We start from the raw sequence: 14,976 nt of genomic DNA, 5'->3' as shown, positions 1-14,976 counted from the left end.
AGCACCTCTGACAGGTGAGCACAGGAGGAAGACATCCAAACAGAGCTAGGTGGAGAGTAATGGAGGGAGATGGAGCTGAGCAGAGGAGGGAGGAGGGAGAGGAATATTTATCCGTCTGAGTGATTTGCTCAAAGTCGGGACTCGGTGGGCAAAAGATTTGTCGACATAGCAGAGCGACTGCTTGTTGCTATGGTAACTGGTCAGCGGGGTGCTGAGGTGTGATGGACAGCATGTCATTAACAATATAAGACGACTCCATCCCCCCCGAGTCAAGATAGCGTTGCGCTGTAGGAACAAGCAGAGAGTCATAAAGGAAGCTGGTTATCAGTGGGGGAGATAAACCTGTTGAGCTACATGGTCACAGACAGCGCTGTCTCACCCTCCAGGTATTCAAGGCTCTGTGCTTTGAGTTCCTTTTCCAAACAATGCCATCTTTGTTGCATTGCAGCAAACAGTAACGACAAAATATCTGATCTCAATCTGCAGTTAAGAACCAAATAATTAAGTCTTTTTTTTTTTTTTAAGCATACCTAACCCCATCTGAAGAGCAAGGTTGCTTTGAAATTCCACGCAAAAACAGTATGTGAGAATTTTAGGTATGTCCCAAACCTTGGTATGAAACCAACTGCACGCAAATTGCATTTGATTTTATGGGAAATAATACAGTATGCAAACACTGGACACTACGCCGGCATAAATGTCCCATAATGCAATGCGGTAATGGCGACAGTGTATTCTAACAGACAATGGCAGCTCTTTAAAATCAATAACACTTCAAGTGTAAGTATTAGATTCCACTTTGCTTGATTTTTTTAATTAGTTCAGACTTAATGATTATCTCAAATCATTGTTTGGTCAAATGAGATTTCCACAGGTTACCATGGTTACACGTCTCTAACCGGCAAGGAGGCTCTACAGTTAAGTGACTAGGTAATTAACGTTCAAAGCGTCCGAAAAGATTGTTCATTCACACAAAGTATGTTTCACATAAGTGCACATATTGAGTATATAGTACACAGTATGCAATTTTGGACGCAGCACACGTTTTGCTATCGATCACCAGAACACAACTGTATCTGAAAGTAGCTTACTTCATCTGTTTAACCAGTTTAGTTATTCCATAACCGCTTCACTTAAAGAACTATCTCTTCTTTTTCCCTCAATTTTAAAGTTGGCAGGGAATTTGCAGATAATAAGATAGTGCCACGCATAACAAAACTGTAAAAGGTTTTAGGTTGAAATATGCCGAGGGGAGTTTATTTTGAAAGTACAGATCTTCAGAAGGTGGCAATCCCTTCATGCTATTCAATATCTGTACTGCATGGTCTCACATATAAAATGGTGTTGAAACAGCTTAAACTTGAATCGGCTGTATGAATATGTTCATTAGAAACTCAATAATGAATAAGGAGTAGGACTGCCCCCTCTTAGTGGATTAGTCGATTGATTGTTCGTTATGGTCTTAGTTGATTAAGATTTCTGAAGTCGATTAAGACGTTTTTAAGAGTTTTTCCAAACTGACTGACTTATTTCTAAGAAACTTTGATTCACACAAAACACAAGATTTAAAGCGTAGTGATTGTTTGTGGAGAAACTCAGATGTGTCGATTAAATCAACTACTCGATTAGTCAACAAAATCGTATGAATCTTATTCAACGAAGAATTTCTTTGGTGAAGCACTCCATATGGAGAAGTATGTACTAATGGTGTCATCATGAAAGTTCATTAAGGAACGAAAATATTTTTGTTCAAACTCAACTTCAAATTATCATGGCTGATGGTTTTTTTGGGGGTCTACGGAGACAATTACTTTGTGGATCTTGAATTGAGTCTTAATTGCCGTTTGTGTGTTTGTGTGTGAAAGACCAAGGGACAGGATGTGTGTATGCGTCCGTGTCTTTTCAGTTTGAAAACTTTTTTTTATAAAGGGAGCTTACAAAGCCTCTTGAGTGAAAGGCATCAACAGGTGGCAAAGAGGAACACTGAAGGGAAGGCACAAAAGTGAAACGTTCTTGTCTCGGAAAAAACCAAAAGGACGAGTGCAGACGACAGGAACCGACGGGAACAAAACGATAGATAAATAAACAGATAGATGGAGAGACGGAGTGAAGGACTGAGCCGGCTGAGGCACAGAGGGATTGATTCACAGGCCTGGTGCGCGGTTGGCATGCTAATCAGGCCTGTATGTGGTGGCGGGCAGGGTGAGAAGCGGGTGTACGAGGTGGCTTCACAGGCAGTCATTTGCCAGCATTCAGCTCCCATCAATATCAGGAGCGATTAATGAGGGGCTAGAGGGGAGAGCAGGGAGAGGGCAGAGAGGGCTGGGGGGGGGGGGGGGGGGCAACGGCCAGGTGTCGGAGGAGGAGGAGGCACAGAATGGGAATAAAGAGGGCGCGGGCAGTGATCCGCGAGGAATTCCAGCCGAGCGGCAAAAAGAGTGGAGGGGGGGGGGGGGGGGCTGCTAGTCATGCACTGCAAAAAAATGCCTGTTAATAAAAGATTCACTTTGTTCAGTTTTTCTTTTTTAACAAGCGTCTTATCAGCCCAAATGATGAAATGAAGCTGTGACACAGAAGGGAACATTCTGTCAAGAAAAAAAGATGGTATTTTTTGGACATCTTTATAGACCACAATCCTAAAAATAAATACATTTTAATCTCTTACCATTCCTGTAAAATTTGCTATAAACGCTTATCCAAATATTCAAATTATAGCATAGCATACCAAAAATTTGTGTGGCAGTACTTTATCGATACACAGGTGCAAAGTATAGATCTTATATTGTATATACGCTTTTTATATTCCAAATACAAATTAAACTTCTTTTTCTTTTTGCTTTTTGAGTTTTTTCTGGTGTGATCATTGGTGAATTCCCCCCAAAAAATTGGCAGGAAGTTGCTCAACCAAAACATGGAGTGTTGGTCAGTCTTTCTGCTTGACTTACAAACCCATTTGGCTGCGATAAAAATGATTGAAATGAAACTGAGTGAAAACTTAAAACAGATGTTGACTAACTGCATAATTTGCAGGAAAAAAAACCAGGTAATAAATCACAATATTTGTGAATCGCAATACTCAGTTTATTACTAAATTTTAAATTGCTAAAAGATTGAATCGTGACATGAATATTTATTGTGATATTTATCTGGTGATTCCCACCACTAGTTTGAACACAGTGGAAAAGAGGGATTTTTCTTTATGTCTGAATATTCTCTTGAAAATGCCTGCAAATATCTACAGCTGGGACTTATTAACTGGAAAACACAATGGGAGAGCATGAAGCTTTATCCAGTCCAAGTTAAAATGTCATAACTACACCATAGAAAATGAATATTTTACACATGTTTGTATAAGGGTGTATCCAAAATCCTTGGTTACCATGGTCACCTTGGTCCTGTGGTCTACCCACTGAATCGAATTATTGCAGGATTCAGAATTTCATTGACTATACAAAGCGTCAGATATCAGAGTGTAACTGGCTCTGTCTTTAAACAAAAGAAGAGGGGCGGGCATTACTTTTTAACGCAAACATTGTTTCTTCTATATTTTTTATTTCAGTTTCAAATATATTATTTCTTCAACTATTTATGTATGTGCTTTTTTTTTTACATTTTCTTTTCCACCTTCCAATATTAATAATAATTTATTATTATAACATTTATTATTGTGTATTTTATCTGTGAGCATATTGTAGCCAGTGGACGGACAGAGAAGCTCTTATTGGCTTAAGTGAGACCGCCATTTTGATACTAAGATAACATGTCAATTGGAGGAATTAGAATACTTGGATGAGCAGACCCGAGCAGTCTGTGGGTATTTTTTGATATAGTTGTGTCTTTTGGACTAAATATCTTACTGTGTTAGATCATCTGGACCTTTTCCAATGTAACAAGACCAGAGGATTACTAATGAGGCTCCATAGGTGAGTTGCCTCAATGTTTAAATCATATGTTTGCTTGCTGGTGGTCTGGCCAAGTATCCTAGCTTTTCCAAAAATATGTTGCATGTGAAACCACTTAAAAATAGCATCTGTCAACATGCCATAGCTGTGCTGGCTGACCGTCGAAGTGTTAAGGAAGGAAAAAACTTATTTCTGATGTTTCTCTTTTTTTTTTTGTCCACAATTTTATCAAATCAAATATTACTACCATCAGAACACATGTTGCTCTACAGGAAGAATAAGGATTTAGGAGCCAGGATTGGATTACGTGACTTATTAAGGTTTTTCTTGCCCTGCGGGAGATAAAAAGACATGATGGGGATAAAGGAAGGGGAAGTACGGCTCGATGTCCGTGTGTGCGAGCGTCTGTGTGAGGCCTTTTTAATGTGGTGGGACGAAGGGTTTAAAGGCTAAAATCATGTTTCGACCCTGTATGGTGCCCCCCCGCCCCCCACCAAGGAGGAAAAGGTCCCAGTATGGATGACAAAGGGTCGTGCTCTTTCAGACATCTGCGAGCCCCGAGGTTGTGTTTTATAGTCGGTCGTGCCTGTTGTGCATGTGGGTGGCCTTGCATGGAGTCATGGGTGGAGTGTGGATACATGTGTGTACACGCATAGGTGTATGCATGAGTGAGTGTGTGTGTAGGTTTTAATGCTGTGTGTTGATGATGATGCGTGTGTGTCTGTATGTGTGTTGGCACAACAGAAAGGCATTAGCGCATAGTGGTTTAGCATGTGTGTGAGAGAGAGAACTGTGGGCCCAGGGGAGTGGGGATTTCAGGGGGACCACAAAGGGTGAGAGAGGGGGGTGACAACCCCAGAGTGCAATGACTCGCCAGGTCATGTGACCACTGGTTCTCACAGGGGGCACCGGGCAGTCGGGGAAACAAGAGGGCAGCGTGTTAGGGCCGCATGCCTGTTTCATTGTTTGTGCGGGGGGGTGCCTCACTGCTGAATGCGGACAAATCAATCCTGAAACATCAGCATCAAGCCACGAGCACGAAGCCCGGACCGGCCGAGGCAGGAAAGAGGCAGCACTGTGCCGGCTACGTCTCTGGGAACTGACTCACCAGCGGCGAAGAGCAGTTCCCTCCTCATTTATCTGCCTGTATGCCTCCTCTGTCTCTGTTTCTGTTGTCTGTTTCTCATGGCGGGGGTTAAGAAAAAGGACAGCATGTCTCCGTCCTTCTCTCTTTGTCTTGCTGAAGTAGTTCTCCATTTTGCTCAGGGAGGTTGTAAATCCAACGACAACCAGAAAGGTACTGCATGTAAAAACGCAGAATGTATGGGTTGCATGAATACAAAAAGCTAATTCGATATCCTCGGGTTACATCTCTGGTCCGACGCCCAGCGGTCGCATTCCTTTTCTGACAAAGTGCACGAAAGCAAGGGAGCAGTATATCAAGACAGTTCTACAGTATTACCAAGGGTCGCATAAAAACAGTGTGATAGAGTTACCAAAGGTAAATGTTAACCTAGCAGGCTGACTGGGAAAACACTGATTTAAAAGGCACGTCCAGGATCGCAGTTGGGGAAGGGAAACATCCATATATTCTTAAGCCTCAGAGCTTGCTCAGTGGATTAGTGTCCTGCTCAGTAGGGCGATGAGGTGATAGCTGTTAAAGATTAATGTCACTCATTTATCTTAAAGCTACACGGCCATCAGGGATCCACACTGGAGATAGCAAGGCCAAATTAGCTTCCTGAATGAAGCATGTATTCCGTGGCTTTTTGACTACATTTCAGAAGCCACAGAATCATTTGAAACCCCCTTTTGCTCTGAGACACACTCAGCCCCGCCAAACCGATGACAAACTGTTTTTTTTTGCATTTCCAATCACCGCAAGCTACAGATATCGCGGATCAGTCGAGGTAGCCCCTGTGAGTCCCCCAACACTGGCTCCCAGATTGGTCCGTCGAGTTCTCGGGTTGTGATGGTGGTTATCGTAAGGTCAGCTTCTACCATCGGCTAAATTAAACAAAATAAATAAAGGGGATTCTGGCTTTCGACTCCTTGGGAAATAAATGCCACCGCAGCTGTGAGAAAACCGCAAGACACAAAGGTCGCCTTGATTTCCAGACAGCTCCATGATTCCCAAGGGTGGGGACTGGGACTGGGACTGGAGAGGACAGTGTTGGGTAGGCAGAGGGACAAGTCTGACAAGTCCTCTCTCTCTCTCTCTCTCTCTCCCCGGTGACCTGAGAGAGTGTCACGGCCTCCGCTGAATAACCAGCCTCATCCGCCACATTCAGACTAAGGGGCTAAGAGGTTAATTGAACCTCTGTGCTGCGCCCTCCTCTGTGTAATTTACTGTGATTAATGCACGGAGGTTACTGTCAGACTCTTTCGCTAATTGTCCAAAGCAATACGTAATTAACCACATCTGCACAAATGTGTCTGGAACTGTACGGGTTCAGGCAGAACACTGCGGGCTGTGTCCGGACAACCGTGGGCCTCTTAGTCAGGATACAACCACCTGAAAACATCAGCTCTCTAGTTACACCGTCAGCCTGACTCAAAGGACTTCATGTACTGACAAGATCTTCTGCCTTTGCGTGTTTAATTCTTCCACGCTAAGTTTTCTAGGACAAATGTTCTTCTCCATCGTCAAGAGTCAGGATTGGTCGTTGGGGAGAAGAGACCGCCCGTTGTGAAAGTTTCTACCTGAAACTAAACACCGCTCTGACGTGCAAAACTTGCCATCAAGAGAAAAACCAAAGGGATTACAGTGTACTCTCTCACTCTTTAAATGTGACTAACAATCCGATACCCAGGCTAAACTTTTCAAGTTGTCTTTTTTTTTTTTTTTTATTCCCTCCTGTCAGCCACAGCCCGTCTGGCTCTGTTCCCTGTGTCGATTCTTTCTGGAGATCCTTTCTGCCAGACTGTCAGACAGCTCCTGTATGCAAAGCAAGCAGCTCTCTGAAGTGAGAATGCCCCGTAGGTAGCTAAAGCACCAGTTTGTGTTATCTTTGTTTTGCAAAAGCGTCAGATATTCAAAAGCTTGAAGAGTAACAGGGAACGTTTTTTTTTGAGGGGGGAGGGGTTGCTTTCCTTGAGATAGCTGCAAATAAATACCAGAAATTACAAATATAATGTCATAGTCTATAAGACTCAGCTCTTGAGGGGTTTAAAATTTAATGGAGCCTTCGTTTCTTTTTTTTTGTATTGGACGATATGGATGGCCAAATTCCCCCGACGACGTGTGGCCACAGCTTATCTCTGGGAGAGGGTGTGTGTGCGCATTAATTTCCTTGTGTATTCTCCGTGCCGGGGTGTGTTCCTGCATACGTTGAGCACATTCTGCCCGGCCCGGCGCGGTGACCTTGTGTCCGTGTTGCGTATGTGACTGTGTTTTGTACTCAGCGCTCAGGGTGCCCGGCCTATTCTCTCGTTCCTTCTTGATAATGGGTGTACGTACATTTTTAATCTTGGATTACTTGGCTGACTCAGAGGAGGGGCTTTGTCAGCCTGGTGCACGCAGACAGCAGTTACAACATCCCGAAGCCAGAGTAGGAAAATCATTACTGTACGCTTTACTCCCATTTTAGTGCCGCTAACTCGAGGTGTCTACAAGCACAAATCCATCCAGACTGAACCGAGACCAATCCGTAGAATGGAACCGATTGATGCGACCCTATTCTCTGTACAAAAGGATCCTGAAAATAGCAATCTAATTCAAAGTTGCTCTTTTGAATAGCGACGGACAATGCTGGCGCCATCCAAATCTTTTTTGATGAGTACACAAACTGACAATTATTGCATTCACATCAATTAAAAAGCACTTTCACCCTTAAGCTGTAATAAGATTTCCAATGTCATGTTTAAACAACAGTCTCCATATTTTCTAAGGGCATCGTTTGAAACTAATTACAGCAAAGTCAAACTTGCCTGCCATTAATTGTTATTTATGAGGGTGAATTAATTTTCTGGAAGTTGTGGGCTCTGTTTTGAAATGTTCGCTGACCTTGGCGGTGGGGCGCCACACAGTAATGCATTCACACCTTTGGCAGATTTTATGCAAACTAAACTGAATATTTGATCAGATTTTTGGCTCACCAAGGTTACATAGTTGGAGTTTTTTTCTTTTTTTTCTGTGGCTCTGTATGCTTTGTAGATGCTCACATCCCATGATTTCCCTCTCTGCTACTGTACAGATAAAAGTATCATAAACGGTTTAAAACGTTAAGTATTTACACATGGGATGTTTACAATGTTCTTGGTTGTCACTGACATCCAGCCTGATGAATGATGAATGCAACTGTGGTCATCTCCTGGGGGAGTGCAGAGGGATTGTGGGTTGTAATTAATTTACTGCTAGATTACACTGGATAATGCCCGTATCATTGCAAAATTAGGTTGACAGTGGTCCTGGTGTAGCTGGTGGGGGGGGGATTTGTGTGTTTGTGGAAGCCATTGTGGCCCTTGAGACACCCATAAGTGGGAAATGGTGTTTGATTATACACAAGCAGATGTACGCGCAGGCAAACAGCCTGCATAACTCACTGAAACAAAACAGCTTGAGCAAAATGATTGAGACTCTTTGTTTGTCTTCAGTGCATGTGAGTCTTAAAATGGGAAACTGAAAACTAAGTTCAGCTCCATCATCATCAAAACAAAGTCCATTAAGGGATTACAGTACCTTGCCAAAATATTCTTTATTTTTTTTGTCAATCATTTACCCCTTTTTACCTGGAAAGTTGCAGTCCTTTTAAGGAGAATGGAGCTTTGGAAAATGGTCGCCATTTTGGATTTACTGAAGGTGAAAGAGCTGCTTTTACAGGAATTCTGATTTAAGATTTTACTTCACCTTTAAGCGCAGTAATGAGTAAAATACCTGAATCAGGTACTGGAGACAATGGGCCCGGTTTATTAAATTGAATACAATGTATACTATATACAATATATACTGGAATTTCAATTTCAATTCACTAATTAGTTGCTGCATTCAAAAGGTTTTACACTTGACTGATGTTGCCTTAAACGTAGAAGAATGTTACCAGTCGCTTCCACACAGCGAGGCATTCAGCTTATTAATTAAAACACTGGTATTAGGTCTACTCAGTATCAGCCAAAACCCAAAGCCCAGGTTACGGTTACCGGTATCAGGACTGAAAAAGTCGGATGAGTGTCTCCCTGCTGAGTACATCACCTCATGAAATCCTCTCATCTACGAGAGGATTACGCACCGAGGGACAGTCCAAAGCAGCATATTCTTTTAAAACCTTTTCATTTACAATTTAGGTTTGATGCTTTAAAACTGACCAGCATTGAATATAAAACAGCAATAAACCTTTCACGTTTATCTTCCTTAAATTCCGATTCTAACTGCTGAAAGTCGTTGTGAGTGTGAGTGAGTTAACTTCTGCAGTTGAGTGGGAAAAAGCGACCTCTATTATTATGGCAACTGTTTCTTCTTCTTTTTTTCAGGTTCAACGAAGCAGAAACAAGAAGGATTCATCCATCATGAAAATTTGCACATTGCCTGGTCTGCAACATCACAGCCTGTCGCTGCTGCTCCAACATGGACAAAAAGTTTTCAAGAGGAGCCTTCGGAAACCTTAAAAGCATCCCGGCATTCTGTCCTTTTCTCTCACTCTTTTCCTGTCTTTTGATTTGCACTTGCACAAAGGCAGTCAAAAATGCAAAAAAAAAAAAAAATGCTTGACCATTCAACAGGCGCTCTCCGCTCTGCATAAACTTCTTGGTTGCCCCTTTGTCCGATTAATACCTTCATGTCTTTCAGCCTCTCCTCCGCCCCCGCCCTCCAGCCCCAAACCCCACATCGCCATCCCAGACAAGCCTTAGTCCTCATTATACGCAGCTTCCACTCTAGTTCCCAAGATTAGGCAAATGAGCTCCCAAGCACAGTCTATAGACAGAAAACTCGCACCACACTCACAATCAATCCTGACATTCACCAAAAACTCAGAAGCACTTAATAAGTACTATTTTACTTCCTAATATAATCTCACATTGTAGTCTGATTTGATGTGAGCCACAATCCTGGCATGTGGCTATTAAACGTCCTTCTTTATTTTTTTTCTTCAATTCGGCGTGATAGATTGAGAATGAGAATGAGCATTCCCATCGATGACAATAGGACATTCTCAAGCAGAGGGGAAAATCCCTTAACGGAGCTCTCGAACAAACCCCATCACATGCAACGCAAACATCTTTGAGCATCAATTGAATCACTTCCTGTCGCTTCAAAAGCCGCATGTAGTAATTCACTATTGCTCACTTATTCTCCAATGAATTCCGGCACTTAGTGGAGGAGAAATGCAGTAGTTTGGGAGAAAATTACAGAGAGTGATAGAAAACAATTTTCACTGTTGACCTACCAGCAATTTCATGCTTAGTATTATAGGCTGTATCAAAGTGAATGTAATCCATGCATCAAAATGTCTGAAACATAAATGTAGCCAAAACACGATGAGCCGTAATAAAGTGGGCACTCTGATCCAATTTTTGTTTCAATTCTTCAGGGACAGTACTCTTTTCCTTCCACTACATGTATGTTTATCTGCATGGACACAAATGCAGTTTTCTTGTACTGTCGCTGTATATTTTCTAATGAAAGATTTACTGTAAATAGTAAACTGTAAACAATTTCAAACCAGATGAGAGAGTTTTAAATTACAGCAGCAGTCAAAAGCAAATCAAATCTATATGATATGATTGGCCATAGTGCAAATTGCAAGTTCATTTGGACTGGTGTAGTTGCACGCATTCCATTTCCAATTTACTTACTGAGCACAATAAATACATTTGCTGGGAAAGTCCAATCTTTCCTTATCAGATAATGAAATCTCATATTCGGGAGTACCATATCCCCGCTTGGACTGCATCCCAGCAACGTGGGCTTTTTCCATCAAACAACTTTGCGGCACGGTTACAGGAGGACACAGAATGGAATTGAGCCTCAGACTGATGTGGAGCTGATTACTGCTTCCCGCCTCCAGCAGCTCTCTGGGTCATCCAACAGTCTTGTGCTGCGTTCACATGGAATCAGGCAGACGGCAGACAGCAGACGGACGGGAAAAACAAACAAAACAGTCCGACGGGATGCCAGGGTGGCAAAATGAAACATGCATGAAGATATGTTGCTAATGTGATGGAACAAAGTGTTAAATAAAATCATTTTGTGTCTACTATTTTATGTAATTATTCTTGCAATGTATGAAGCTAAGAAAATGCAACTTTCTCTTAATATTCCATTGAAAACTCAAACAACGTGCTCCTTGTGTGAGGGAGCTAAATAACATCCAGTTGTACAATCTGTTGCAGAGGACAGCAAAAACAAAAAATATATATTTTGGACAGCAATGCAGTCCACTGTTACTGTTGAAGCCTCATCGATGTCCTTACAATATCCCCTTTGTTGTCCATCTGCCTGATTCCATGTCTATTCAGCATTAACTGCCTTCCCCCTTTTATTATGACGCGCAGGGCTGGTGAGCTGAGACGGGGTCAAAGGTCAGGACCCACGCAGATGTACGGCACCAGGAGTGGGAACCTTTGGCAGTCATCAATTTAAAAAAATCAATTCAATAAGATGCTGCCCTTTTTATGAGTGTTCATCTTTTATTGAACAAATGTTTCCATTGTCTCAGGGTTGTATTGTTCACATTACCACAGCGAACGTCATTTGTTTAGAATGAGTGCAATTCTATTAGCTTTTTCCAAATAAAGAACTGCGTACTCCCAAGCTAAATCAATTGTGTGTTCGCATGCAATAGGAGTCCGAGCACGACGTCCCTAAAAGCAGCTTATGTTATGAGTCAAGTCAAACTCAGACGCATCCAAGTTCTTTCCTTTGTTGAAGATAGGCCGTGTCTGGGTAATGTATTTGTGGCACAACCTCCATCTTTTTCCATGTAGTTTAGCAGAGATACTATATCATTGATGTGCAAGATTTAACTTTAAGGATTGGGATAAAAAATAAAAAAAATCGCTGTTATGTAGGTTTATATGGATGTGGTTAAAACTCACCCAAGAACAAACACATTGCGTCTGAATGGAGTGCCTGATAAACGTGGGTCTGACCGAACATAGTGACCATGTGATCATATAAGAAGTTTCTGCCTGTGACTTATAGATCCTAAGGACAGAATACAGACAGGTGACAGACATTATTAAAAATGTAAAAGTTAGATAACCTGATGCCCCAGATGTTTTTTTACACCGAACTATCTGAGAAACCATCATTGAAAACCGTTTGGAGAAGGGCAGGCACTTTCAAAAAATACTTGGCAGGTGATTGGATGAACCATATGTCAATCAAACTCTTGCTTAGGCCAGTCGGGAGAAGAGTGAAAAACATATTTTCCATCGGGAAAAGCATTCAGTGCTGTGCTTTACTCTTCTTCCAATGAAGAAATACCATCCAGTTCTGATTCGCCTGTAGCTGCCAGTAGCTCGTCAGACAACTCTGACTGGTCCAGAGAAGTGTTGGATTTTCTTGTGATCTTGGGATCCTGCGATTTTCCAGCTACCATGAAAAGCAAATAGTCAGAAGCAACTAACTGAAAATCAAAATTGTCCTGAGGTTGATAAAACAACTCCCTCCATCTGATGGCATTAACCTTGATGTACACTTCTTCCCCCTCCCCTACACATGAGAAGAACCAGAGAGAAAATTGATGTTAACCCGGACAGTGCTCACTGCTTGACACTTGCTCCCAATTTATTCTGCTTGTGTGAGCTAATCTGGGAAAGAAGGGGAGGCAAACTCACTGTCTAATGGCTTCATGAACGGTACTTTGCTAGAATTCAAGAGACGTGCATGAAGGAGACATGGAACAGAGGCTGGGGAAAGTAAGGATGGGATGCGTGTAAGTTGTCCAATAAATCCCCGGCTCTAGTTGCATTTGTTTGGTCTGTATTTGTCTGGTTTCATCCTTGTAGAGTAAGACTTGACATATAGTTGGCAGGTAAAAAACTTAGCTTAAATCCGCTTCACTGCCGCTTAATGCAGGAAGATGCTGCGGCCCTTTCAAACTTGGAGAGAAGTGTGAATCCTAAGCAGGCATCCAGGATAATAACAATTCATCATACACAGCCATTGGTCCGATCCAAGCTGGAAGACAGCCAAAACAGCACTTTCAGAAGAGAAAAGACACCTTTGCCTTTTAAAGGAGCAATAAATCCCATTGATTGGAGTTAAATGCTTTCATTCTGTGGATACTGGCTATTACACCAAGCGGCGTGTAAAAGGGGGGAGAGATCATTCGGTAACAGCAAGGTACTCGACTAATGTTCATTTTAGATGAAGTCAATATTAGACTAAATGTGTAGAGCAGTACAGCGGATCAGAGGCTTTTGAAACCTCTGGAAACATGACTGTGCATATTTTCAATCCGCAGCAAGTGTCTTGAAGCCTAATATGTGTCTTCACCTTTGTTCTCTCTGCTTATACAACTGTGCTTTTTGACATTTAGGAGAAATCTTAATCCTTACCTTGCAAAGTGCACTTTGCAGAGAGAGAAAGGACAATTTACACATGCTGGTGGTTAATGTCAGCATGCGCCAACATCAGCACCAGCCTTCTCTCTGCAACTGCGACCCTCTGCGTTTTCAAGAAAGAACAAAGAAAGAGACGGAGCATGTTGTAACCAAGGCTCACTCACTGGAGGGAAACGGTATTTCTTGTCTATGGACCACTGAGGCTATTTTTAGCATCTGCTTTTTGCAGCAGAGCTCCACAACAGCTTTGACCCGAAAGACGGCTTTTTGGGCATCAGTGACACCAAAATGACCAATGAAAGCCTTTATGCAACGGTATCATTTACAAAAAAAGCTGCATAGACAATCATAAAGCTAATGGTGATATTCGGTTTATCCACCAGGTCTGAAAGATAATGAGTACCACTATACAGCATTAAACTTCTAATTAGAGACACAATTACCCTAATGTATTTCCCTGTTCTTTATTACATTTAAATGACCCAGTGTGTAGGTAGCCGAAGCCTTTTTTCCTCACATATCTGACCTGTGTTCGCCATTATGCCAAATCAGCAGCGTAATGCTCCGAATAATTCTGCGTTTACTGGTTCGCCTGTACATTTGTTTAACAATCAGACTTGAGTGGGGTCAGGGCTCCGCCATCCACGGATATCGTGTTACTGCCTGTGTTTATTTTGCAATAACGACACAAAATGGAATCAAGGACCTTGAATTTATCGGTCTCCGGGAACCAGGTTGAATGAGCAATTATTCTATAAAAGCCTGATTGCCCTGCGTTGTTAAACGGATAACACGCCAATCCACATCAGTGGGTAGGCTAACGCCAAAGAGGAGGAGTGATTTAGCAGAGATGTGATAGCAACAGATAAAATCGACTGCGGTAATAATCTCCACATGGCAAGCATTAAAGATTTCCGCTTATTTTTAGGATAAAGTAAATGACTTTAATTGCTTTTCAATACCCGTATGAAATTGTTTTATTTTTTTAATCAGTGAGATCTTTCCATTCACGGTGCTTTTTTGTAAAATTACAACATTAACAAGTAATCCCAGACATGTCCTTTTTTGGAAAACAGATTAGTTCCCCATACTGAAGAGTAAGACATTAACTGAGGTTATTTTCTTAGTCAGATAGCTGAATTACTGTTTAGCTGGCTGAATGACTTGTTGATTAGCTGTCTGGGACAACATCGGTCTCGAGTGCAGCCACTACAGATGGTCCCTCCCCTCCCTGAACGCTATGGAAATCAGCACAGCGAAGCCTCTCTGCTCGCGCTAAGGAAATATATTGAGCCTATCGATGGATACTGTGGCTCGCGGATTTATCTCTGCAGTAATCTGTAGATTTTCTCTCAGAGAACCATAAACACGTCAGTCTGAGTGTGCATATCTGTTCCAAGAAGTGCATGATGTGAGGCAATGATTAAGCAGAGCTGGCCAAATCCTCCCGCCGATCTGCTCCAAGTTGACATGAAAGCGGCTCTGCACTGGAAAACAAGGGCAGAGTTCCTTAAGTTAAAACCCGAGCAGACATGTCACTTACTGTATTAAGAAAAAGGGGAACAAA

The 14,976-nt window shown here is 42.1% G+C and overlaps 1 protein-coding gene across 1 annotated transcript in view; it reads right to left on the bottom strand.

Annotated features, from left to right (window-relative positions):
* The window catches only part of ephb2b (eph receptor B2b), a 101,315-nt gene extending 87,367 nt beyond the window's left edge, over nucleotides 1-13,948 (bottom strand). Inside the window, exons 1-2 of the mRNA XM_054617772.1 lie at nucleotides 13,936-13,948; nucleotides 12,328-12,435 (exon numbers count right to left, since the gene is read on the bottom strand). Coding sequence (XP_054473747.1) covers nucleotides 12,328-12,435; nucleotides 13,936-13,948 — 121 coding nt within the window. The remainder of the gene's footprint in view (nucleotides 1-12,327; nucleotides 12,436-13,935) is intronic.
* Between the last annotated feature and the right edge of the window lie 1,028 nt (nucleotides 13,949-14,976).

This window comes from Anoplopoma fimbria, chromosome 17 (assembly GCF_027596085.1).
Source record: "Anoplopoma fimbria isolate UVic2021 breed Golden Eagle Sablefish chromosome 17, Afim_UVic_2022, whole genome shotgun sequence".
In the NCBI taxonomy this organism is placed as follows: Eukaryota; Metazoa; Chordata; class Actinopteri; order Perciformes; family Anoplopomatidae; genus Anoplopoma; species Anoplopoma fimbria.
Note: the sequence above shows the minus strand (reverse complement) of the source record. Positions and strands in the feature narration are given on the sequence as shown.